Source organism: Myotis daubentonii, chromosome 5, assembly GCF_963259705.1.
Source record: "Myotis daubentonii chromosome 5, mMyoDau2.1, whole genome shotgun sequence".
In the NCBI taxonomy this organism is placed as follows: Eukaryota; Metazoa; Chordata; class Mammalia; order Chiroptera; family Vespertilionidae; genus Myotis; species Myotis daubentonii.
In genome coordinates, this window is record NC_081844.1 from 31,881,511 (window position 1) to 31,907,515 (window position 26,005).

Here is a 26,005-nt window from a genome sequence, read left to right on the forward strand (position 1 = left end):
CATCAGGCACACAGGTGGGAAGGGCCTGGACTCGGCTCACCCCAACCCGCCATCAAAGCCGCTCTCTCCCCCGCAGCACTGCTGAAACTTGGGGTTGGGTTGTCCTCTGTGGGGGGCTGTCCTGGGCACCATGGGGTGCTGAGCCGAAGCCTGGCCTCCACCCTTTCCATGTCAGTAGCTTTCCCGCTATAACCACAGAGGTCCCCGGCACTCCGAAAGGTCCCCTGGGGACGTCTGATCTAAAGGTCTGAGTACACCCGCCGCTCACCCAAAGTGTTGGGGTCCCGCCGAAGCCGGTTTGGCTCAGTGGATAGAGCGTCGGTCTGCGGGCTGAAAGGTCCCAGGTTTGATTCCAGTCAAGGGCATGTACCTGGGTTGTGGGCACATCCCCAGTGGGGCTGTGCAGGAGGCAGCTGATCGATGTTTCTAACTCTCTATCTCTCTCCCTTCCTCTCTGTAAAAAATCAATAAAATATATTTAAAAAAATAAAAGTGTCGGGGTCCCTGTTTCCGGGTGCCACCTGCCCTGCCCCTCCAGCCTCCTCCCTTCACTTGGCATGGATCACAGAACAGTCCGCAGTGAACACAGAAAGGACCAAAGACAGCCGGAAAGAGTCGAAGCATAGCTTGTTTAATTTTTATACATTTTTTCTTTTTTTTTTGCCTTTTAATGAATATTTTATGGAACCCCCCCATTTTTCTTTCTTTCTTTTTTTTTTTTTTTGCATAGGGAAACAAACAAAATAATAACAGCCAGAATCACTTTCTGTAAATGGTACTTAGGCGCATCTGCAAAACCGAAATGACTGCGTAATATACAAGGTTATGATCGGAGTATGATGAGGGAGCAGGGTGGGTGAGCCAGGGGAGGGAGACGGCTGGGCTCCGGTCTGCCCAGATGCCCCCTTGTCCCCCATCCAGTCCCCACACTGGGGAGGAGGAGGCAGACCCAGCCAGAACCTCCCCACATTAGCTCGGGGTGTGTATGTGTTATCCGGTATGTGCGGCAAGCAGAAAGCAAGAAACAGAGTAAACTATCCTGGTAATATCAGTAAAATACAAAATGAGAAAAAAAAAACCCTCAAAAATATCTTGAAAGAAAAAGAAAGTGAACAGCAACACCACCAAAAATTTTAAGGATGGATGGATGGATGGATGGATGGATGGATGGATGGAAGGAAGGGAGGGGGGAGGGGAAGGAGGGAAGAAGGCAACTCAGGAAAATGGGTCTCTCTCCCGTCTCCCTGTCCCCCCCACGCTGTGTGCTCTGTCCCTTGCTTCACTCTGCTTGTCCTTCCCCCATGTGGGGTCCTGGGGAGTGGGAGGCCAGGAAACTGGGGGCAAGGGCCAGGACCCCTGGACTTGAAGGGGCTTTGGTTTGGGGGGGCCTGGCTGGGACCCAAGATAGGAAGATCAACAGAAGTGTTAATGCACCTTGGGAGTGGGCTTGGGGGTTCCCAACTGCAAGGGGCTGGGGAAGCTCCCGTCCCTTCCCAGAGGGTCCCCGTCTAGCCAGGAGGTGTGAATGGAGGGCTGCAGCTGGGGGGGTGGGGGTGGTGACTTCCTTTCCCTCCCGGAGCCCTTATTCCTGTTAGATCCTGACTCCCGTTTTCTGAGGACCCCCCCCCCCCCGCCCACCCCTGGAGCTGGGGAGAACTCCAAAGCCACGCCAGCAGACGTGTGAGGCACTGCTTGGGAAAACTCTGTTTTGGTATCACTGGCAACAAGTCCTGCTGGGATCGCTTTGGGTCTGTCTCCCTGCCTTGCTGGGGGCAGGGGTGGCGCGGGCGTCCAGGGCCACTCCAGACCCCACACTCTGAAATGTTCAGGGACGGGCGGAGGGGGAGGCCATGGCGGCTTGGAGGTGGGACTCTTAGAAAGTGTCCAAAGGTGCAGAAATGGGGGGACATGGGAGGATGTGGAAGAAGCTGGATTTGAGGGTGGCTCTCTGAACCCCTCCCCCAACACCCTCTAGAAAGAAAGTAAAAATAAATCAGGGTCTGAGAGAGAATCCAGGCCCAAATAAAAAGTAGCCACCGTATAATCTGTATGATAAGAAAAAATGCGTATATATCCCTACACTGGAGGTCGAAGTACCATCGGAGAAGCGGGTGGGGTGTGCTGCCCTCCCTCGGGGCGGAAGGCTGCTTCCGGCCCAGGGTCCTGCTCACTGGCTACTGTCCACTCAGGTCCGCCTGCCCCGGGCACACGCCGCCTCTGGGGACAGGGAGTGGGTCCTGGGGCTGCGGCCGGGTGCCTGCTGCTTGGGGAGCTGCAGCAGCCCCTCCAGTCTCCTCTGGGGTTCCTTTCGGGTCGGATTGTCTAGCTCGGGGTTGCGGACCTGGGCCCGGAGGACTCCTCTCCCGTTCCGGTCTGACAGGGCCGGGTCTTCCCACAGCTCCCTCTCCCCGGGTCTGGGGTGTCTGGTGCCAACCGTGAGGGGCGGGGCAGCCTCATCCATTTGGGAGGCTCCCTCCTCTTTTCCACCGCATGAGCTGGACCCAGGGTCAGGGTGGGGGGCTTCGCATGGGCGGGGGTGAGTGGTGGGTGGCGTGGGCTTGGGAGGGGATGGGGTTTGAGAAGATGTCAGTTTCATACATGTAAAAAAATACACACACAAAAAAACAACCCAACGAGGCCGCCATCCCCGCCCTGGACATAAACCCAGACTGCAGAGGTGGGTCAGGGTCTGGTTCTAACATTTCTGCCTTATTCTGCCTGCGATGAGGGGCCTGGGCACTTTGCCCAACGGGGACCCTGTATCTTTTCCAAGAAATGGGAACAAACGGCCCCAGGACAACGCACAGGCTGGGAAGGAATCGCCAACTGTACCGGCAACGGTGCCCACAGGGCACGCTCACACTCCTGGGGCAGGAAGGGGGCGCTGTGGGGTGCAGTCCACGGAGGGACAAAATGGCTCCAGCAAAGCCCTTGCAAAGGGGGTGGGGGTGGGAATAGAGACAGAAATCAGACACACGGACACGGACACACGCAGCCGCGGGCTCTCCGGCCAAGTGATGGCTCTCAGGGGCACGGCCATGTGTGGCCGTGGCCAGGGTTGGGCTCGCCCTGCTCCCGGGGGGTGGCTGCGGTGTCTTTTGGGAAGAAAAGGTGGGATGAGCTGATGGAAGCTGGGACCTTCCTGCAAAGTCCCACCCTGCTCTGGAGACGATTCTAAAGTCCAAGGGGCAGCAGGCACGTAAGTGGACAACGTCCCACTGGCGAGTCCCCAGAGGAGATGCCTGTGGGGGCCCCGCCCTGCGGTCCTCCCCGCTGGGACACCCCGCTCACTGCTACCATCTCACCTTCCACTGAGTTAGGGGAGAGGAAACTGGAACTTTAAAAAAAAGGAGGAAATGAGAAAATAAAAAGCAAGGAAAAGACAACAGCATGGCCAGCCACCCGGACAGAGGACTGTGATGGGGCGTCCCCCTGGCTGCCCCTGACCCATGGCCGCTCTAACGGGGCCTCTGATGGCTGGGCTAGACCTACAGGTACAGACAGACAGGTATTGCATATATCAAGTTTGTTTTTTGTTTTTTTTTTTGTTTGTTTCATACCAGATACCCTCCATAGTCACAGCTGGAAGACGTAGTACTGGGTGTTGGGGGGCAAGGAGAGGGCAGGAAGGAACTGACACCCAAGGCTGGTGTCCAGGAATGGGGGACAAGTGGGTCCTTTGGCAAGAAGGAGGGGGGCACACAGGGGAAGAGAGGGGGCCTCTTTGGGGGTGGGAGAGCAATTTGACCCTGAGCCAGAGGAACGGCAGCCTGCATGAGAGGTGGGGTGGGGAGTCTGGCTGTCGGCAGGGCGGCCTCCCCGTGGGGGTACAGCCTGGGTCATGCATGCGCGGCGTCTGGGGGGCTAGCCGGAGGCCCAAGAGCCAGGGCGCGCTCCTGAGGTCTGTCTGCTGCTGTGGCGGGGGCTTCAGAAACGACCCCTTGGAGCAGAGGGGTGGGGCTGGGGTTGGCAGAGCACCAGGGAGCACCCCCAATGCAGCAGGAGCCATGGAGACAGCCCAGGGCAGGTGGGGCGTGGGCAGGGGGGCGGGTCACGGGGCAGTTGCTCTGTGGACTGCTTTTTAGCATGTAATTTTTTTTTTTTAGTTCTTATTTTTGTTTTTTTACAAATAGAAATACATCCCTTTTCCATTTTTACTTTTTATTTCATGTCATTGTTTTGTCTTTTTCTTTTTAACTACACGAGCAGGGCATGCAGCTACCTTTGCGCTGATATTGTTTAAAGGTAATACTTATTTTCGGAAGGCAAGGCACATCATGTGGTAGAAAATTTCGTGCAAATTAGGAAACATGGACTTTTTTAAAGGTATTTTTTTTGTATCTTTTTTTTTTTTAAAGAGGAGGGGAGTAGTGGGGCTGGGGCTGGGAGACAGAGCCAGGTAGAATCTGCCATGCAGTGCCAGCTGCAGTGAGCTGACAGCAGGAGCCAGGCCACAGGAGTCCTCGACTAAGCACCATGCAAGTTAGGTCGCTGGGGGCTGCCAGGTGCCCCCTCCCCTACCACGCCTACCTGCACCCTAAGGTTCCCGGCTAAGCTTCCGGATACCCTAGCTGCGTGACCCACCCTCCTGCCCTCCCAACCAACGGCCCATGCTTCGGCCCCCGGCGGCCACCTGCAGGGCCCTGGGGACCCATGGATGGGCACAGGGGTCTTGAACCCCTCTGGACAATGGGAGGGGGAGTGGGAAAGGGTCTTGGATCTTTCTCTTTGTGATCAAGTGGGTTCGCCAAGCCCCTCGGGCTGGTTTGGGAGGAAAGTCCGGTTTCTGGAAGTGGCGGGAGGCTGGCCAGGCCCGGGGGTAGCGAGAGAAGGAGCTGAGGGCCAGGCTGGGAGCAGATGAGGCGGAGGCCCTGCTCAGGGCACCGGCTTTGGCCCAGGCCCGGGGCGGGTCATGGTGGGTAGATATTCCTCAGCGCCAGGCATGGAGGCTGGAGGCCGCCAGGGGGCTCAGGAGGAGGGGCCGGGAGGGGTCTGTGTTTGGGCCTGGTTACCCTACAACACCTAACACTCCCTCCTAGGCCCCCCACTCAAGATGGCAACCCTGGGGTGGGGGTGGGATGGGGCTGGGGAGCCGGGGTGGGGGGCACCCGGTGTCCCCAGCTTAGTGTTTTTGGAGCGGCTCAACGGAAAATGCTTAGCAGATGGAGGTCCCCTATGCAGCCGCAGGGGCCCAGAGGTGCGGGCACCCCCTCCGCCAGAACCCCCGCCCCGTCCAGGATTGCCGTCCTGCTGGGGGCCCTGCTGCAATGCACCTCCCCGGCTGTGCCCACTTTGGGGGGAGATAAAAGTGCAAACCGTAGCCCCCCTTTGGGCTGAGGCACCAGGGAGGGGGTGTCGCTCCAGGATGTAAGGCACTGGCAGAGGAGGCGTTGGGGGGTGCACACCAGCTTCCCCAGACCCTGCCCCCGCGCCCCAGCACAGCAGGATGCTTGGGGGGCACCCAGCTCTGTCCCTCAGGCCCACTGGGGGGCCCCCATCTTTCTGAGGGGAGCATAGCAATGAGGGGTCAGGGACTGAAGGTGGCCGGGTTGTGGGGGAGGGGGTGGGGATGCCCACGGCCACTCTCACGTCTCAGCTGGACAGAGGGGTGGGCGGTGGGAATCAGGCACTTAATCCACTCGCTCTCACCTCCCACCTCCTCTGGGTAAGCGGGAAGGGCCCTCCCCTCCCAGGGCTCAGTGGATGGAGTCGCCAGACGACCTCCTAACTTGAGGAGCTCTGGGTCTTCCCATTCCGCCCCCACAGCCCCTTCCTCGGAAAGTGCATTTCTTACAGTGTGTGCAACGTGGATCCCTCCCCTGGGGATGTGGAGCCGCCGGTGGGTGCGGTGGAGGGGGGGGGCCTTCTATGCCGCCGGGTGGGGCTGGGGGGCAATTGCATAGAGACTTCTCTTCCCAGACAGACAGGCGTGGTGCTGAAAGTCCCGAGCCAGCCCAGCACGTGCACGCTTTGGGGCAGGTAGAGATCCCGTGACGGCCCCAGGACGCTCCTGAGAACAAACCTGCCACATGTCCTTGACCCCTGGTGACGCCCAGGGTCTCCCACAACCTTCGTCTGCCCTTGTCGCTCCCCTGCCCACCCCGGCCTCCGTGGTGCCTGCCTTCCTGCTCGGAAACGTCACCACCGTCACCACCAGCGTGGGAAGCCTGGCCAACATCCTGGCGGCGGAGACGAAGGGGACGCGGGGGAGAGGTGGCCCTGCTGGGCGTCCTGCCCCGTGGGGCCTGGGCACGGGCCTCAGGCTGCGCTCACCTGGTCCAGGTGGAGGTGGAGGCGGGCACCTGCCCTTCCAGAGCAGCAGTGAGAGATGAGTAACTTAGAGAGACCCCCGGGCACTGTCATGTCCTCGTGCCCCTGCCGAGGGGTGGCAGGTCCAGCTGTGGCGTCCCAAGGGTCCGAAGCGTTGCCGTCTTTACCTTTTGTCTTCTTGCTTGGGTGGGTTTATTTTTATGATTTTTTTCCCATTTGTCGTTTTTTTTTTGGCTTTTTCTTTTTTTCCTCCTGTGTGTATGTGTCTGTGTGTTTTGTCTTTTCGGCTGGGCTGGGAGTCGGCAGGGTGTTCTTGCTTTGCTCTAACTTTCCACCGAAAACGTGGGCTGGGGGCCGGCTGTGCAGCCCACCCGGATGAAGGAGCAGGGCGTGGGAAGAAATCGTTCTTATCCCAGATACCAGGACTAGCCGGCCCCAGGGGGGACACAGCGGGAGAGAGAGAGAGAGAGAGAGAAAGCGAGGTCAGGCTCTGCCGCTGCCCACACCGCCCTCTGCCCCACCCCCGCCCTGTGACCTGTCTCCCCCAACCCAGGTCTGTCCTCACGTGCTGGGCGACCCTGGGCAAGCGACTCCACCCCTGAGCAGGGCTGCTGGATAACACAGCGCTCCCCGTGAAACCCGGATTCCCTATACATCTTCCAGTACAAGCACACACCATGAGCTTTTGGAATATACTCATGGGCCAAAAAGAAAAAAAGTTTTAGTCCTTCATTTATCCGGAATTCACATCTACCTGAGCGTCCTGTGGTTGTGCTTTGTAACTGGGCAACAGGACTCCGAACCTCACTGCCCTGAGTACAGAGGGGGGTGGTTTCACTTTCCCTCCAAGTCCATTTTCTGCTGTGCCACTCTGCCCAGGTACACATGTGCCACCCTGCCCAGGTACACATGTGCCACTCTGCCCAGGTACACATGTGCCACTCTGCCCAGGTACACATGTGCCACTCTGCCCAGGCACTGTGGCCAGGGCTGCTTCTTATTTTAAACAAACATTCTCCCACTTAATGATCCCCCGAAACCCGTGAAGGAGGGCCCACCCCATTACCCAGTGGAGAAAACTGGGGATCACAGAAGTCAAATAATTTGCCCGAGGTGACCAGCGTGGGACGCAGGAAGCGGGGTTTACACTCTGGCCTGAGATGCTCCGGTCCCTGATTTCCCTCTGCCCGGGACTGACCCGAGCCCGGGCCTCAGGGACTTTGGACTCCCATTTGCACCGTGGGAGACAGCGACCCCGGAAGGGAGGCCAGGCCTGCCCCGACAGCTCAGCGTCGGTCTCCGCAGGGAAGCTGCTGGGGATGCCTGCCCCGGACATGGAACCTGCCCCTGTGGGGTGGGCTTGGGGACCACCACCCCTTCCCTGAGGTCAGGGCAGGGCTGTCCCCGCCCCTGCTATAAATCAATTGTATCTCCTCCAACCAGGCCTTCAACCAGAGTGCCCTGCAGCGGCTGGGCCATCCCATCCAACGAGCACTGTGGCTCCCAACCCCCACCTCCAACCAAGTTCAAGTTCATCTTGGCCATTACCTCATGTCTGGTTTCCCTTGGCAACCAGACAGACTCTGGGCGTGGCCCTCTCCAGTGGTGGCCGGCCTCCCTTTGGCCCGGCCTCCTCCTTCCTCCCCTCCCAGGCCAGCTGCCCGGCTCTGGCCCCAGGAATAGGGCGGCACCCTCAACTCCACATCCTCTCCCTCCGCTGGGAGGAAGACTGAGGCAGTGCAGTGCCAGGGGTGAGGTCTGGGCTCTGGCATTTCCCTGGGCTGGTTAAGCCACCAAGTATGGCTTAGGGCATGTGGTGGCTTAACCCCCTCTGGTCCTCAGGACACTCATCTACTGAGGGCGTGTGATGGGCTCCTGAGCAGAAAGGCGGGGGGGGGGGGGGGGCTATTACACAGAGTCCCCGGAACCCCCTCGGGGGGTCAAAGTGATAGCTGACTCAGGACTGGGGGGATTGATGGCGAACGACAGGGAGGGCGGGAGGGCATGAAGAATTGACCGGGCGGAGATCAATGGACATTGTTCAGGAGGGGGCTCTGATGGGGGAGGGGATGGATACTGATCAGGGGGAGGGGCACAGATGGAGGGAGGGAATATTGATTAAGGGGAGGGGACACGGATGGGGAAGGAAATATTGAGGGGGAGGGGCACAGATGGGAGGAGGGGGTATTGATCAGGCAGACGGGCACTGATGGGGTGGAAGGTAGCAGATGGGAGGGGGCGCATGGGGAGGGAGCAAAGCCACTGCAGCCTGGGGGTGGGGGGCAGAGAAAAGCAAACCTGCCAGGAATCAGGAAGGCGGAGGCAGAAGTGCTGACTGGGCCAGAAACCAGAGGCCTCGAAGCGCAGGGGCTGAGAGCGGGGAGCGGGTCCTCATCCACAGCTTCCTCCCCCCACACCCCTCCCTTCTGAGAAGAAGGGGGGCTGACCCCCCCAGGGATTGGGGTGCCCTTTGTCCAGTGACCCAGGGTCTGGCCTGTGTCGTGTCGGCGGGACTCCCCACCCCCAGACCTGCCTTCCCTGTTCACCCAGACTGGGGGCCTGGCCTCCCCCATAACCCAGGCTCCCTGGGGAGTCTCTCATCAATCTGTCACCTCGCTTCCATGTCTCACTGCCCCCAACACCAGTCCCAGAAAATTCTTTCCAATTCCCAGACCTGGCTATGCCCCTCCCTCCCTCTAAACCCTTCCATGGCTCCCCAAGACCCCCAGCCAGAGCCCGTGTTCGTGGGTTTTCCACAGTCCAGCTATTTCTCCATCCCCTCTGGCCTTCGTCAGTGCCAGGCCCTGGCCTGGGCACCCGCAGCCTTCCCTGCCTGGCCAGCCTTCGCTCCCTCCTCAGAGCGTCACGAGCCCTGTCCCACTCTCTCCGGGCCCCCACCCTCCCCCTGACCCGAGGGGCTGGGAAAGGCGCCGCCTGTCTGCCTGCTTCAGTGCCCTCCCCTTTCGGGCTGTTCACGTGGGGCGGCCCCCTCCCCATGCAGAGTTGATAAGGGAAGAGGTGAGGTGGGGGGGGAGGTGAGGCAGGCAGGGCCCCTTCCCTGTTGTTTTTATTAACTTTGGTTCCTGAAGCCATCAGGACATTCCCAGCCTCCCGTGGGGAGTGGGGAGGGCTGCGTGAGGGTGGGGGCGGGAGCGGAACCGCCTGGCTCCGAGCACTGGAGGGGGAGGCATCCAGCTGCTGGCACTCGGAGAGGGTGGCGAGGTCACGGGGGCCTAAAACACAAAGCAGGGGGTCCTGGGGTCCCCGCAGCCGGCTGGGTGCCCCGACCCAGTGAGCCCTGTCTGGGTGATTAACACGTGGGCACGCGAGGGATGCGGGCGGTCTTGGCCTTTCGGTGCCCTTTTTGGATGAAACTGGTCCCCTAACGTTCTGGGACCTTCAAAGTCCCCCCAGGGGGTACCCAAGGTTAGAAGACAGAGGTTCAAAGTAAGTGAAGCAGGGCCGGGAGGGAGGGGCGGCCAGGTCATCCCCACACACTCGGTGCCCCTGGAGCTGCACCCAGGTCAGCCCTGGAGGGTCCCCAGGACACCAGCCTGTGGCGGGTGACTCCTTGGGTCTGGTCAGCGTGGCAGATTCTGATCTCAGCGGAATATGAGAGATGTAGCTATCTCCCACCTCCTCCCCACCCCTGTCTGAGGACCCTCCCATAGGAGCTGGAAGGCCTGAACATGGCCCCTGGGACCCTACAAATCTCCACGCTCTGTGGTTCTGGTGGTGCGGAGCCGTTGCGGAGCCTGGGTGGGTTTCTCTGTGCATCTGGGCCTCAGAGGGCCTGCAGGAGCTGGTGCTGTCCTCGGGCTATTTTACACTCTGCAACCCCCTCCCCAACACGCACCGGAAATCAGGGGCTTCGGTCCCGCCACCACCCTCAGACCTCGTCTGTCAACACACTCCCCGCCTGCACACAGCACAGACTCGAACCCTGACCGAGGGCTGGAGCCAGGACACATGGGTGGGGGGCTGAGGCCACCTCCCACTCCACCAGAAGCTGGGAACCTCTGTCCTCCACGGCTGTGTAGCCTCAGGCAACCTGCTCCTCCTCTCTGAGCCTCTGGCCTCGTGCTCAGCCCGTCTTCCTCCCAGCCCTGAGACACACTCAGCTGCAGTAATGCCAACGCTGCCTCTCCTGCACACCCAGGCTGGCCCCTCTGCCCTGGCCCACCCTCCCGCCACCAGCCGGCCTCTTGGCCCCTACCTGTGCCTGATAAATGCCCGCTGGATCCCTTGGTCCTAATCCCACAAAGGAACGGTTTGCAGGGGACGTGCCGGGCGTAGAGTAGGCTGCAGGGAGGAGAGAGACCGAGAGCCCGTTAGCAAAGGGGGCCGCACGGGAGCACCCAGAGAGGGTGGCCGCTGCCCAGGGTCACAGAGCACCCAGTGCCCTCCCTTGGCCGATCTGGGCACCCAGAAAAGCCCACAGCCACAGGCCCCTGGGGTCACTTGGGCGGAGTGTCTGCTAGGAGTGAAGGCGCAGGATGAAAGATGGATAATTCAGAAACCGCCCGTGAATTATTCAGGGTGTTCCACCGCCTGGTCCATCCTGTGACGGCAGCCTGCATCCCGCACAGGGCGCCATCAATTATTGAGGCTATTTTATTTATTAATTTTCCTCCTGGAGAGGCAGAGGGAAGGCTGGGTATGTACATCCACATATATATATCTGTATATTTGTATTTTAATTTCACCCATCATTTTGTGGGCGAGTGAATAATTCATGGCTGGGTGCTACTGTGGGTCGGGGCCTCAGGCAGGCTGGGACCAGGTGGGGAGGGTTTCTGTGTGGTCTTGGCCGGTGAAGTCAGTGGGAGGCCGTGAGGCTCCAGGGCTACCGGGGAAGCAGACTAAAGCTGCAGTTAGGAACCGGGTGACGGGAAGGAGAGGGAATCCGTGTTTACTCTGCATCTATTAAGTGTCTACTGTATGCCAGGCACCGGGCATGACCCATTTACCCCACAGTGGCCTCAAGGAAGCCAACATGATTATTTTCCCCATTTCACAGATGACACAGTAGGTGGTCGGTGATCACCATCACCGCATACTGACGCCACTCTGTGCTCGACGTTGCACTAAATACTCTCCCTGACCTATTTCACTGACTCGCTCCCCACCGCCCCACAAGTATGGTGACTGTCCCATTTTGCAGCTGAGAAAACTGAGGCTCAGAGAGGGGAGGACATTTGCCCAAGGTCACACAGGGAGTGAGTTGCAGAGGCAGGATTCAAACCCAGCGCCCTACACTGCATCTGGTGATCAGGCAAGACCCGTCTGTACCGGAAGCTGCCTGCGCCTTGGCAGGCAGTGATGCTGTGGGCAGGAGTGCTCATGCAGGAAGGGGACCAACAGGGCCAGATGGGACCGCTGGCCCTATGGCTCAGGCGGAGTGAGGAATCTCATTTGGGGAGCGAGGGAGACATCGAAAAGGGGGTGAGGGGCAGAATCAGGCCTCGGGGAGAAGCCTGGGGGTCGGAGGCCCCAGCGAGGCCCCTGGCGAAGCGTGGACAGCCCCCCTCGCCTGCTCTGGAGCCCAGGGAGGGTCTGGGCACACAGCCCCTGCTGGTGGGTAGACCCCAGGACGGAATCTGGGAGTGGCTTTCCAGCCTGGGGCAGCCCCAGATGAGGGGAGTGCATGGGGCCAGCGGGCCGTAATCGGGAGCCATATCCACAGAGTGCAGAGTTCTAGAAGGAGACCAACCCAGGGGCTTCGCAGCTCATCTGGGCCTCTGGGTCAGGCGGGCAGGCAGGCACCATCCCATGGATAGGTATGGCTCAGCCCAAGTCACTAGCAAGAATAGGGCCTGTTGGGGTCACTTCCCCCCAAACTTTGGAACTCTGGAATTTTTATGTGAAATGTCAGGATTTTAACACAAGAGATTCTCATTTTCCACAAAGGGCAGCTGTGGGCCATGTCTGGCCTTCAGGCCGCCAGTTGAAGATCTTCATCTACTGTCAGCGGCTGCTGGCATGGAGGAGGGCTCAGGGTCCAGAGTGGGCAAATGGGGGCCCCAGGCCACTTGGCCAATGGGAGCAGACAGCAGACTTGGCCCTGATGTCCCCTAAGGCTGCCCTGGCCCCGTGGGGGCCTGACCCTGCAGCTCCTCAGTGGGGACTCAGGGAACTCGCCAGTACCCACCAAGCTGGGCCTGAGCCCCCAGCGCCAGCAGTCGGGGAGGGGAGTTGGGGGGGGCCCCTTGGGGACGCCCGCCCTGCCTCAGGCACCGCTTCCCGAGCGCTTACAGGGCAAGGTCGGTGACGTGCTTCCTCCCTCGGAGGTGGGTTTGGTGGCAGGGGGAAGCGCCAGCCTCGGCAGCCCGGGGGGCAGGGGTGCCAGCATCTGAGCAGAAAGGCAGTGACTGGACATTTTGAGCTGACCACTTCCATTTAACTGGGGGGAACAGAGAGACAGGTGGTTAAGGCGGCGGCACCCCACCGCCTTGGGCTGCTGTTCCCGGTCCCGCTGGGGGACGAGGGTGGCATGGCGGGATGGGTTTGGTGGGTACCACGGGCCCTGCAGGCCTCCAGCAGCCTGGGCCTGCACTCCCCCGTCTCCTCCTTAAGCCACGTCATCCCCTCGCTTTCCTTCCGCCAGGTGCCGCCTTGCCCTAAACAACATGGTGGCCTCACGGTGCTCTGCTTTCCTCACCCACTGCCAGGACCTGGCCATGCATCACCTCGCCAGCGGTCCTAACATTCACAAAGCTCTGAACACCGAGAGCTTTCGTGGAAGTCAGGCCTGAGCTGCAGCCATAGGACCATGTCTGATTTCAAAGCGCTTCGCAAGATACACGCTGTCAATTCTAACATCCGAAAAGCCGAATCCTGAACCGGCCCAGCTCTAAGTGCTTCGGAAGAGAACCGTGGCCCTCCGCCACTCGGGAAACCACTTACAACAGAAGCTGCACGTTAGCAGGCCCCCTGAGACCTCGGCAGGAGCCTGCGCGGGAGGGGAGGTCTGTGCCCCCAAACTCACCGGTCCAGGTTGCTGGCTGGCAGGGTCACAGGCCAGTGAGACGAGATCTTTGAGCGGGTCCTGGGGGTTGAGGTGAGGTGGGTAGCGTATGGCTGTGTGAGGGAAGTAGGTGGAGGCCGCCTGGGGCAGGATGGAGGTGGTGGGGAAGTGCAGGGCCGAGGACGGGTGCGGGCTCCGGGCGATCCCTGCAGGGACGGAAAGGGGCGGTTACTGCGGGCTCTGCCCGGTCTGTCCTGCTCTCTGGGACCGCACTGTGGGTGGCACCTGCATCTCGGTGCCTTTGGTAACAGTGACAGCAGCCGGGCCCAGCAGGGCCTGCGATGGCCTGGCCTTGTCGTCATTCATACACCCAAACGTGCTGACTTCCACGGAAAACCCTCAAGGTGCTGGCGCCATCCCTGCTCTCAGGGGTTACGTCCCCTGCCCCGGCCACACAGCAAGCGGATGCTGACCCAGGGTTGGAGCCCAGGCCATCTGGCCCCACGGCCCACACCCTAACCCTGGGCTCAGCTAGCTCTTTCTGTAAAGGGCCGGGTGGTCGATACTTCCTGAGATTGAGATATAATTTGCATACTATACAAGGGTGGGCAGAAGGACGTCTGCATTCAACCACTTCAGGAGGCAGTGGGGCTAACCCACGCGGGCCACTGTGGGTCACTGAAATTCAGGTTTACTGATTTTCAGAGCTTTAAGCACGTGAGCATAACGAAGCCAGCGATTTGAGCGCTTACAAGGCTGTACCTAAGTGCACTGTGCCATTCTTTGGCGTTAACAGAGCTGCTGTAATAGCCATAACCTGCATGTCTTCCCATGTGGACAACTGGAAACCTGCTCTGCCCACCCCTGTACAATTCGCCTTTTAAAGTGTACACCATGCAACGGTTTTCACACACTCACAGAGCTATGCAACCAACACAACAATCTCTTAGAAAATGTTCATCATCCCCGAAAGCAGCCCCCCAGCCCCGGGCAAACACTTCCTGTGTCTGGACCTGCCCGTCCTGGACTTTCACCTAAGTGGAGTCGCACACTGTGTGGCCTTGTGTGTCCGGCTGCTCTCACTGAGCATCGTTTCCGAGGTCCAGCCATGTCGTAGCTTCAGCGCTTCACTCCTTTTCGTGGCTGGATCTGTGCTGTTTGCTTTTTTCGTTTCTAAACAATTTAGTCTGTTTTACTACATTCACTCTCTAATTCCAGAGCATCGCCCCGAAAAGAAGCCCTGTGTCCAGTCACGGTCACCCCCCTCCCCTTTTCTCTCCTGCCCCTGGCCAGATAGTCAGTATTTTTGGCTTTCTGGGCTATACGGTCTCTGTTGCAGCTACTCAACTCTGCCGTCCTAGCCAAGAGCCTCCACAGAATGGGTATGGTGGGGGGTCAATTAAACGTCGTTTATCAGAACAGGCTCTGAGGGCCATGGTTTGCCAGCTGCTGGCCTGAATCACTGTTGTGCTGATTTTCGCCTGCCTTCCTGTATGTATTTCTGCCCTTGTATGGAACCAATTCATTATCATCGCAACAGGGCAACAGGGGGCATTAGGGAGCTTATCACAATTTAACTCCCTCAGTCCTATGACAGCCCCGGTTGGGGTCGGTCGGGGGAGCCCTAACTGACAGGTGACATTGGGGGGCCTGGTGCAGCGTGCCCGGCTCAGCTGACACCCTGTGGTTGCCGGAGCCTGTCTCCCTCTGTTATTTGTGTGAAATTCCTGTCTGTGTGGCCCCGATCACCTGCGTGGCACTTGTGTGCCTGGCCACACGCCAGGTGTATCTGCCTCCTTCTGTGACCGCCCCACGCCATCGTGTCTATGGGTTATTCAAATGTGACATAAGGGAAGCGGGTTAAGGGGCAAACCACAGGCTGTGCCTCTTTCCCATGCAAAAGGGGAAACTGAGGCCCCAGGAGACAGTCCGGCCTGGGCGCTCTCTACCACGGCACCTCCGGGTTTCCTCGCCCAGCAGGGAGCTATAGCGACAGGACTCAGCCGGTGGGACTTCCCGGCCTGGAGGGGACTGACAAGCGTGCCCGGGGCGCCTCCCCACCGGGGGCATAGTGCTCACCACTGTGCACGGCTATGACAGGCCGGTGGTGCTGGGTGAAGCTGGAGAGGCGCGGTGAGTCCTGGGGAGACGGGCTGTTGAAGGGTGACTTGTCCATCTCTGTCTTCTTCACCGGGGATGAGATGCCTGTGTGGGGAGGGGCCAGAGGGTCACAGGGCTGCCGGCAGGGTGGCTCTGCTCCCAGGACCCCAGCCTCCCTGCTGGAGCCCCTGCCCCTTTCTCCCAGCAGCGTGTGGGCAAGGGGCCAGGGGTTGACTTTATAGATGGAGCGAACTGCGGCTCACGGTAGAGAAGGGAGCCGCCCGGGTTTATGGCCTCGATGCCACCACAGGCCCCGGACACCCCCACTGGCCCCGCCCCTTTTCTCACTCCAGAGACAGGCCTCCCAGGGCTGCCCAAGCCCGGGAGAAGATGGCAGGGTGAGCAGACGGGGGTGGGGGGGTGGGGGTGGGGGCCGGTGAGCCGAGAGGACCCGGACAAGCCCCTAAGCCATGGAGCTTGTGCCCCCTCCTCCTTACGGGGAAGGAAGACAACCCCTGCAAGGTCACCTCGAGGATGAAATGAGACATAAGGTGTGAAGGGCCTGGCGCACCCACCTGCTGGCATTACTTGCTAACTGTCGTCCCTCTGAAGATGAGGGCCTCACTACCTCCCCTGCCCTGGCCCTCGGGAACCCTGACAGCTCAGCCCCTTCAACCTCCTGTGAGCAAATGAACGAACGAATGAATGAGTGAATGAATGGTGTAAAAGGGGCACACGTCGAATCCACGGGGACCTGGCACAGAGCAAACACTGGCTCAGGAAGAAGCCGCCGTCACCATGACACAGAGGATGGGCCGCACCAGGGCCAGGCACACGTTAGCCCTGAAGAAGTGTGAGTGCGCCTTGCCTTCCTCCCTGCACCCCACCTCCGCCAGCCTCCAAATGTGAGAGCTAATGATGGTGGCAGGCCCCCCAAAATGCAGATCCGGCCCCATCCCTGGAATTGGGATCTCAAAGAAGTGGGGCCTGGAGATGGACATGTTTAGAAACTATTTTTAAAATTTATTTCAGGGTGAAATGTTCCCACTGGGACCCTGATGAGGTCTGACTTTCTTGCCACCCAGCACAAGGTCCCCTACTCCAGAAACACCTCCCCAGCACTGCGGCCATCAGGGCTGCGCTGGCCGCTGTGCGGTGCTGCCAGCATCCCTGGCCCCCACCCCCCCCGTGTGACAACCACGTGTGTCCCTAGCCAGGGCCCAGTGTCCCCTGTGGGCAGAGTCACCCCAGTTGGAACCCCTGCCCGCCTCCGAGGCATGCTGTCACTGCTGCTGGGGTCTCCTGCCCATGGCTGTGGGTGGGCATCTGCACACGTTCCCCAGCCCTGTCCCGCGCACACTGCTGCCCCCTCTCCCTGTGGCGTTTCCACACGGGCAGCTTCCTGTTCCCGCCAACAGCATAGCTTGGGGTGAACGGATAGGCGAGCCAAACCTGCTGCCCTCGCTGGCCCTGAGGACGCACCTCACTGTTTGAGGGGGCGAGTCCTGGCGTGTGGGTCGGCAAAGCCTTGGGAGCCAGGGCCCGGGCTTTCTCAGGGAACAGGAGGAGCGGTGGGGTGGGGGCTGTGGGCAGGGGAGGAGGCTGGCCCTGCAGGCTGTGCGTGTGTGTGTGCGTGCGTGCGTGCGTGTGTGCGTGTGTGTGCGTGTGTGTGTGTGTGCGCGCACACACACACAGGAGGAGGGAGGCAGGCTTTCTGCTGGTGCAGGGCTGTGGCAGAACCAGGTTAGGACTGTCAGATGCTCACTTAGGAGGATTTCCTAGAACAGCCTGTCCTGGATGGAAATAGCCTGGTGTGGACCCGCCCCCTGAGCTTCCTGAGATGGGGCCTTGGGGAGCCAGGGCAGGGCATGGGGGAGGGGGAGCCCGGCAGGTGCTCCTGGGCAGGCTCCAGCGGTCCCCCCACGCGTCTGTTCAGCATACAGGCCGGTAATGCCCCACTTGAGCCACTGTTATCAGCTAACACGTGCTCTGTGTCCTCCATCTAAGCCCCGCCTCTCCATGTAACCTGTAATATGCCACCGCCACCTGAGCAGCCATCGTCCTCTCGCACATACACCTACAGGCCCCGTCCGAGCATCCTGCGTGCCCCCGCTAAGGACACACGCACGCCGGTCTGTCCCTCCGAAGCACAGGCTCTTCGGGGAGCAGCAGGCCTGAATACCTGCCACCTGAGCATCCCTGTAGAGCAAGGCCGACCCCGCTGGAAGGCCAGCTCCTCCGTGGGTCCGTCTCGGCGACATAAGGGAAGCAGGTTGCGTGGCAAGCCGCAGGCTGTGGGGGGAGGGGGTCCCCTCTAGCTGACTGCTGGGTCTCCACCGCCCCAGAACACAGGGCGGTCAACAGGAAGGAGTGTGTGGCGAATGGAGTGCTTAGTTCCGCCGAGCCCAGCCGTCAGGGAGCGCTGACAACACAGTGAGGCCTCTCTGCCTTGGACGGCCCAGCGTCCTCTGGGGGCAGAGTCGCCCTGGGTGAGGACCCTTTGCGAGCTCTGGGGCAGAACCCTCGGAGCCTGCTCTCACATCACCCTCACAACTACCTCATGCTTACAGGAGTCACCCCCATTTCACAGATGTGATGACTGAGGCCTGATGGGAGAACTCACTTGCCCAAGACCACAGAGTTAACAAGTGGTGGAGCTGGGATTCAAATCCAACTCTGTCATTTCACAGGCCACGCTCCACCACCCAGGGAGCAGAGGAGAGCAGCGGGGCGGGGACGGGCTGCTCGCTTCGCCACTATAACAACCATGTATGTGAAGGGCCTATGTCCCCAGAAGGGCCAAAGCAGCAGCAAAAACAAAGCACCCTGGGAGCTGAGCACAAGGTGCCCGCTTTCTGCCCCACTTGGATGGGTAATCAGGGAAGGCCTCAGGAGGAGGTGGCCAGGAAGGGCAATGGCCTGGAGGCTGGCTCATGGGGCCTGAAGGATGTGGCTGCAGGGGTCTTGTCTGGGTGGGGCTGGTGTGATCACCCCAGACCTCTAACCCTCCCAAGCAACAGAGTATGGCTGCTGGGGGTGAGGGGTTAGCTGAGCACTGCCCTTGCAGCCACAACCGAAGGGAGAAAGTACTCCAAGCAGCTTAATCCCCTTAATGAGCAGCTAATTGAGGGCTGTCTAGACAGGAAGCTGGAGGAAGTCAGGAGGAGAAAACGGAAGATGATGGGGGGAGGGAGACGTATGACTCTATCTCCCATACTAGCTGTGAGCACCTGCAGGGCAGGCACAGGCGTACAGTAGGGGTTTCTACTGAGGCTCCCACAGGAGGGAGTGAGTTTGCCATCACTGGAGGCAACCAATGAACGCTAGAGGGAGACACACACCCTGTGACATTCCCTTCCAGCTCCCTCATTCCCCATCACACACCAGAAGCTGGTCTAGATTTTCACCTCGGTCCCCTTCTCAGGGCAGGAAGGTCGGACTAAGCCACAGTGACTAGCTCTAACATATCCTTCCTTTTAAAACTTTTTCTGTTTTCAGCTTCCGGAACTGAAAGCTAGGTTCTTTCCAACCTTGCTCTTTTCCTCATCAACAGACTTAAGGCTATAATGGTACCACCTCTCAGGGCGGCTGCGGCTCTATCACAGAGGCTGTCTTTCAGCTCTAAACAGTATATACTTTATATGCAAACAGCCTCTTCAATCACAGAGTTAATGACAAGTGCTTCTGAGTCCCCAATCTGTAAATAACAGGGCAGACATCTCCCAATATCTGCTCTACCCTTCTTTCTTAGTAACAGAACGCTTACATTTGAGATAATTGCCCCAAATAAGACTACAGTTCCCAATGCCCCTTGTAGCAGAGTGTGGCCACATGACTAACCCAGGAGCACAGAGATATGCAGAAGATAAGTGCACCCTTCTGAGAATTATTCTTAAAGGGACAGGACATGCCCAGTCTTGACCCTTCTTCTTTCCTGCTGCCTGGAATGCAGAAATGAGGGCTGAAGGTCCAGCAGTTGTCCCGGACCATGAGGTGGAAATGAACATCTTATTCAGTGGATTATAAGGCAGGAGCCGAAGTCCCTCACATCACACTTGCTAGGGCTGCTGATGGCTGGACATTTACTGGCAAGAGAAAGGCACTATCCCTTTGAGTTTTCTGTTTTTCATAATCAAACGTAAAGCTTATTGAATGCAGGGTCTTTTATAGACTCGGGGAACCCACAGAGGCAGAACCATAGAGACACTCTGACCATAAGTTAAAGCCTGACAATACAGAGACAGGTCCTCCCAGAGTTAGGGACCTGCTCGGGGAGCCCACACCGTGGAGGGGGAGGAGACCTGGGACCTCAAAAGTCAACCAGGTGTGTTAAGAGGCTGATTCAAAGAGGTGGGAATTTTAAGACAAGAGCAACAATAAACTCTCCTGCTTCCTGGGCACTTATGTGCTATAGCTTCTCTACCCACATCCTTCCACTTCCTCCTTCCAACTTTCTGAAAGAAGAGTTATTCATCACTCCTGCTTTGAGGATGAGAAAACCGAGGATCAGGTAAGTTATGTTACCTGCCCCAGGTAACACAGCCCACAAAGCAAGTCAGGGCAGCGCTGGGATTTGAACCTAGCTCTCTCTGGTGCCTGAACCTGCCCTCTTTATTGTAATGCTGCTTTTCGAGAATCCTACAGGTATGGACAGATCTTTATGAGAAGGCAGGCTCTAGAGCAGTGGTTCTCCACCTTCCGAATGCCGCAACCCTTTAATACAGTTCCTCATGTTGTGGTGACCCCCAATTTCATTGTTACAAATTGAACATAATTAAAGCATAATGATTAATCACAAAAACAATATGTAATTATATGTGTTTTCCGATGGTCTTAGGCGACCCCCAAAGGGGTTGCGACCCACAGGTTGAGAACCGCTGCTCTATAGGGATAGAGAGGAGGGAAAGGGGCGGGGGGAGAGAAAACACATCCTGAGGTTTACTGGGTGCTTATTAAGTGCCAGGTCTGTCCTAGGGATATCAGCTATATCAATTCATTTAGTCCCCACAATAACCTGTAAGGTGGGTACTGCAGGTATTAACACGCCACTTTTACAGATGAGGAAACTGAGGCTCAGAGAGGCGGGGTCACCAGGAAGCTCTAAGAACTGGTAGATTCAAGAGTCCATTTCATAACCCTTAGGGTATCCCACGGGGTGAATTCTTGATAAGGGATAAGAGACTGGGTAGAGCGATGCTTCCAAAATTGGCGCGGGGGGCGGGGGGCAACCTGCTGAGAACCTGAGAAATAACAGGGATGCCTGTCCCAGAGCAAAGGCAGCCTGTGGGCCACTTTGCACACCGTTTCCTGGGAGTCACAGATGCTGGCCCACTGGAGAGAACCTTAAGGTGAAAGGGATTCTTTAGAGGAGAATCTTGGTGGAGACAGGGCCCCCCCAAAAAGGGAACTCTTTGGAGAAAGCACTTGGGGAGACGTTATGTAAACAAAGAATCCCCAAGAGCCAGCGCTCAATAGAAAAGAGACTATGGAACTGCTGACCCTATAAAATAGGAACCGCGTGAGAGAGAGCCTGGAGAGGTCCCTGTGACGACAGAAGAGCAACAGAACGAAGCCCCCCTGAAAAAGAGCGCTAAGAGAAGAGAGATCTGGAATCACCCGGGGAAGATCCCCATGGAGGTGGGAGTCTCTTAATACAGGACTTCACCGAGGACCCCAGTGAGAAGGGATCCTACATTTCAGGACCCCCTGGATGAGGTCTACGGCAGACGCCTAGAGGAAACACCCTGTTGATCAGAATCGTTAGAGTCAATCCTATAGATCAGCAACCCCACAAAGACTGGTCCCTAAAGGGCAGAGAGCAGGACAGTCGGGCGTGGGAGAGGCTCCCTCTACCCCCGCCGGCCTGAGCGGAACCAAAAAGCTCCGGGAACTTGAGCCCGGACTTGACTTCCAGCTGCGCGCAGCCGCGTGACTACAATTCCCGGGAGGCCTCACGGATCCAGGCCCGCTTCCCGCTCCCTGGCAAGCAAGTAGTGCCTGCCGGAATACGTAGTCCCCGCCGCGTAACCCCGACCGGAAGGCCGTTTCCACACCGCCGCCAGCCCCACCTCCTTCCATGTCCTCCGTCCAGTTTCGGCTGCTACTCGTGGGAGAGCTGGGCGAGGTGTAGTAATCGCCGCCGGGGCTGGTGTCTACGTCTTCCTCCATCGAGCCCGATTTGTGCCGCTTGCTCCTAAGGGGCAAGGGAAGAAGAACGCAGGCCGGTTACCACGGAGACGCGGGCGGAGGCGACGGGCTTTGTAACTTCCGGTCCTTAGGGGGGCGGGGTGAGGAGGGTGCTCTCGCGAGATCTCAAAGAAACCCCAGACTTGCAGCCAGTTATGGTAACACCTGTGTCAACCTGCCTATTGCTTAGATGAGACACTTGGGGCCACACTGCAGGAGGCTAGCGGAGGGTGACTAAAGCCCTGAGGCCTGGCTGGTGACGTGGCCTGCTGTCGTCCTCTGAACAACCGGTAGGGCTATGATCCCATTTTACAGAGGAGGACACAGAGGCCAAATAGATGCGACCAGTCATGGTCACACAGCGCATGTCGGCAGGAAGCGGTGTCTTCATTGCCATGGAGTCTCAAGGTCTGGGCCTATAGGGCTCAAGCCCAGAGAGGGATGTCAGGGGGGGAAGGAGGCACTTGGGTTTTGAAGGATGAGCAGGCATTTCCCAAGTAGACCCTGAGCGCAGGCATTCCAAGGAGAGGAATGAATCAGCTGGGGCCAGCTCACGGTGGGCGAGGGGTCATGAAATGCCCAGAGATGGGGACCCAGGCACATACCCACTGGAGGAAGTGCTGGGTAGCGTTCTTCTCATGCCGGTGCTGGCTGGATTCAGGTCATATGCCAGGTGCCCCTGAAGCTCACCCAATGAGAAGTTAGGTCCCGTTCCGGTCACCACAGGTGCTGCAGAGAGTGACAGGGAGGGGAATGAGGGAGGGAGCAATGTCCAGGACTGCAGTTTGCCCTGGAGGGGTGGGGAGAGCTGCTTCCCAAACTGGCCAGGTTCTTAATTTGGCCAGGACTGGCTTTATTCAATATATTAAAAAAAAACAAACAAAAAAACACCCAAGGCCATCAAGAGAAGCCAAGGCTGTGCTGTGAGGCAGAGGCATAGCCAGGGCTGGAGACCAAGCTTTCCAGCACTCCCAGAGGCTGATCTGGATGGGAAGATGGTGGTCAGGGTTAAGCAAAACTCCCTGGGGTGGAATTCAAATGGGGGTGTCTGAGAGAGTGGGGTGAGTCCCCAGTAAGTTCATAGGGAATGCAAGGGGGCAGGGATCAAAATGGGGGGGGGGCGACTCCAGGAAAGAGAGATGCCAGGAAGAAGGTTCTTCAGCCCCTCCCCCCAGCATATGGATTCTGTTTCCTGGGGAGGAGCATGTTACCCTGACCTTGGGCTCTGGGAAGGGCCTGGATACTGCCCTTCCTAGGAACCTTGGCTTGTGACTAGGTAGCTGGAGAGGACAAGGGAGAGAAGAGGGGGTGATGGGGTCCTTCCTCTTCCCTGAGTCCCTACCCTCTCCCTGAGATGCTTTCCCTCTTGGAGCCTCCATCCTGAAGTCCCTTCTACTTTCCATCGCCCCTCCCTCTGTACGCCCCTCCCCTGTCCGGGTCCCAGCCCAGGCAGGTGGGTATACTCACTCCGGGACACTTGGATGAGCTCGGTGACACTGAACACACCAGAGGTGACAAAGCTCTCCTGGAAGTCGGTTGTGTCTGGAAAAGGGAGGGAATGGGTGTCAGTGTGTCTGTTTCCCTCCTCAACACCCCAGTGCTGCCCAGACTCGGGGCTGGACCCAGCCTGGGTGGTCACCCCCGCTCCTCCTGCAGCCCTGCAGCGGTAGGGCTACCAACTAAGCCACTCCAGCCAGGCGGAGAGTCCCTCTGCCCTTACACAGCTGGAGGGGACATGCTTTTCTTAATATCTGCATCCAGTTTCCCCTTCTCCGGGCGGGCCCCATAACCAGCCTCCTCTTCATGCGGGGCTCCCCAAGCTGCAGCAGGCTGCAAGCAGAGGTCGGACCCCGGTTCAAAGCTCGGCTCAGTCACCCCCTCGGTGGTGATCTTGAGCAAATCCCTTCCCCTCTATGCTCCCTAACCTTGAAAATGGGGACCATATACCCAGTTGTCTGGGTGGTTGAGAGCTATGAACCAAACTACCCAGGAGGGGCAGGCTTGCTTTCTTTCTATCAATCATCACCCCAGGCAATGCTGTCCTTCAGTCTCTCTCTCCCTCCAGACTGGGGGCTTCACAAAGGCAGGGATTTCTCTGCCAGGCCCCGCCCTGTCCCTAGCCAGAGCCTGGCAAAAAGGCTCAGACCACAGGCTGAATAGAGGGTCCACGGGCACAAGTGGAAATCCTGCGTCCCCAGAACCACTCCCACCTGAGGTCAGGAAGAGAACTCTGCTCTCTGGGCTGGGCTGGTTTGCACACAGATGTTCACAGCAGCACGACGCGTGACCACCCGAACTGGGAGCAACTCAGTGCCCACTGATGGCTGGATGGCTGGCTGGATAAACAACCGTGGCCCCTCCAGACAACAGGGTATTTTTCAGCCATAAAAAGGGTGAAGCACTGACACTCACCACCATGTGGATGAACCTTGAAAACATGACGCTCAGTGCGAGAAGCCAGACACAAAAGGCCACATAAGCAGTGACTGGATTTGTGTAAAATGTCCAGAACAGGCAAATCCACAGAGACAGGGTGAGTTTGTGGTTGCCAGGGACTAGAGTGGGGTGGGGAGTGACTGTTAAGGGGGAATGAAGTGTCTTTTGAGGTGATGGAATGTTCTGGAACTAGAGAGTGGTGATGGTGGCACAACATTGTGGATGTACTTAATGCCACTGAATTTACATTGTAATCGGGTTACAATGATAAAATTTATCTTAGGTGTAGTTTATCACAATAGAAAAAATGTTAATATCACTAAGTCCAGCGTGAGGTGTGTCAGGCAGGGGTAGGGCGGGCAGGGTGAGGAAGCTCCTGGGAAGGGGAACTGTCTGACACACAGGCTCAGAGAAAGCCGCACGGAGAGGGCAGCATTTTACCGAGGCCCTGGGGTACCTGCCGGTGGAAAGCGGGGATACGCGCGTTCAAATGTGGGACGTGCCAAGAACAGCAGCAGTGGCACAGGGTGACTGCCCTGCACTGTTGGCCGCTCCGGTTGGGACGATCATAGATGTGATGTTTCACCACCTCCCTGGGGGCCACCAAGTTCCTGGTGGCAAGAATGGCCCGTGCAAAGGCTCTGGGGTTGGAACGCACTTGGCAAGGTGGAAGCCAACAGGGCTGGAGTGAAAGGAGCTTTCGAATCCTTTCCATTCATCAGGGCTCTGCTCCCAGCCCTGCTTTTGGGAGAGTGGTCAGAAAGGGTGTGGGGTGGGCAGGCAGGAATCTCTAGGCCATGTGTGTGTGTGTGTGTGTGTGTGTGTGTGTGTGTGTGAGAGAGAGAGAGAGAGAGAATGTGTGTGTGTGTGTGTGTGAGAGAGAGAATGTGTGTGTGTGTGAGAGAATGTGTGTGTGTGTGTGAGAGAGAGAGAATGTGTGTGTGTGAGAATGTGTGTGTGTGTGTGTGAGAATGTGTGTGTGTGAGAGAGAATGTGTGTGTGTGTGTGTGAGAGAGAGAATGTGTGTGTGTGTGTGTGAGAATGTGTGTGTGTGTGTGAGAGAGAGAATGTGTGTGTGTGTGTGTGAGAGAGAGAGAATGTGTGTGTGTGTGTGTGAGAGAGAGAGAGAGAGAGAATGTGTGTGTGTGTGAGAGAATGTGTGTGTGTGTGTGTGTGAGAGAGAGAGAATGTGTGTGTGTGTGTGTGTGTGAGTGTGTGTGAGAATGTGTGTGTGTGTGTGTGTGTGTGTGTGAGTGGTGTGTGTGTGTGTGTGTGTGTGTGTGTGAGTGTGCTGGGCGCAGTTCTTCCGGCCCCCGTGGGGCAGCACCAGCTGCAGGGAGCTCACCACGGTGCTGTTCTGTGGTCCAACATCCCGGACAGCCCAGGAGCCCCAGCCTTCCTGATGACAAGCTCTGTGCGCACCATTCATGGAGCACCTGTCATCTTCCCAGGCTCACGCTGGGAAGCACAGGGTCACCACATCCCAGGGAGGACAGGGCGGTGGACCCCCAGTGTCCAGGGCAAGTGGCCATGGCTGTTTCCTGCCCACCCAACTGGCCGGCTGGTGTCGGCAGGCCCCCTGCCCTCCCCGCGCCGGGGTTTCCTGTTTGTCCAGCACTCGCCCGGCTCCATCTCCGGGGGACTCCCTGGCGGGTGGAAAGGAAGTGATTTCCTCCGCCAGACGCTGGAGCTCCTCAGGGGACCAGGCCAAAGTGTGCAGCTGCCCAGCCTCCTTGAACGTCTGAGTCAGAAGGAGGTTCCGGGGTCTCAGGAGGCCAAGGAGGACTCTGGTCACAGATGGCCCGTGAGGAGCGGCCTGGGGGCCTGGGAACCTCCTTGAACCAGCCAGCCTCTGCGGGCATGGCTGGGCCGGTACCTCCAACAGGATGCCCTCACATACTGGTCTGCCTCCCTCCCTCCCTCCCTCCTCATCTCTCCAGTTTCTTTTTCTCTCTCTGCTTCATACCTGCCTTCCTCCTTTCTTTCTCTCTACAAATATTTATTGAATCACTTACTGTGTACCAGGTATTATTCTAGGCACTGAGG

At 58.3% G+C, this 26,005-nt stretch overlaps 1 protein-coding gene across 4 annotated transcripts in view; it reads right to left on the reverse strand.

Annotated features, from left to right (window-relative positions):
* Positions 1–610: 610 nt before the first annotated feature.
* NFIC (nuclear factor I C) overlaps positions 611–26,005 on the reverse strand; it is a 67,937-nt gene continuing 42,542 nt past the window's right edge. For 2 of the 4 annotated variants that reach the window (XM_059697202.1, XM_059697201.1), the window contains exons 4-11: positions 22,991–23,065; positions 22,129–22,252; positions 21,406–21,530; positions 15,317–15,442; positions 13,259–13,443; positions 12,526–12,673; positions 10,487–10,572; positions 611–6,695 (exon numbers count right to left, since the gene is read on the reverse strand). In XM_059697202.1, coding sequence (XP_059553185.1) covers positions 6,678–6,695; positions 10,487–10,572; positions 12,526–12,673; positions 13,259–13,443; positions 15,317–15,442; positions 21,406–21,530; positions 22,129–22,252; positions 22,991–23,065 — 887 coding nt within the window. In that variant the 3' untranslated portion in view covers positions 611–6,677. The remainder of the gene's footprint in view (positions 6,696–10,486; positions 10,573–12,525; positions 12,674–13,258; positions 13,444–15,316; positions 15,443–21,405; positions 21,531–22,128; positions 22,253–22,990; positions 23,066–26,005) is intronic. The other 2 variants (XM_059697203.1, XM_059697205.1) reach the window with 2 other exon arrangements.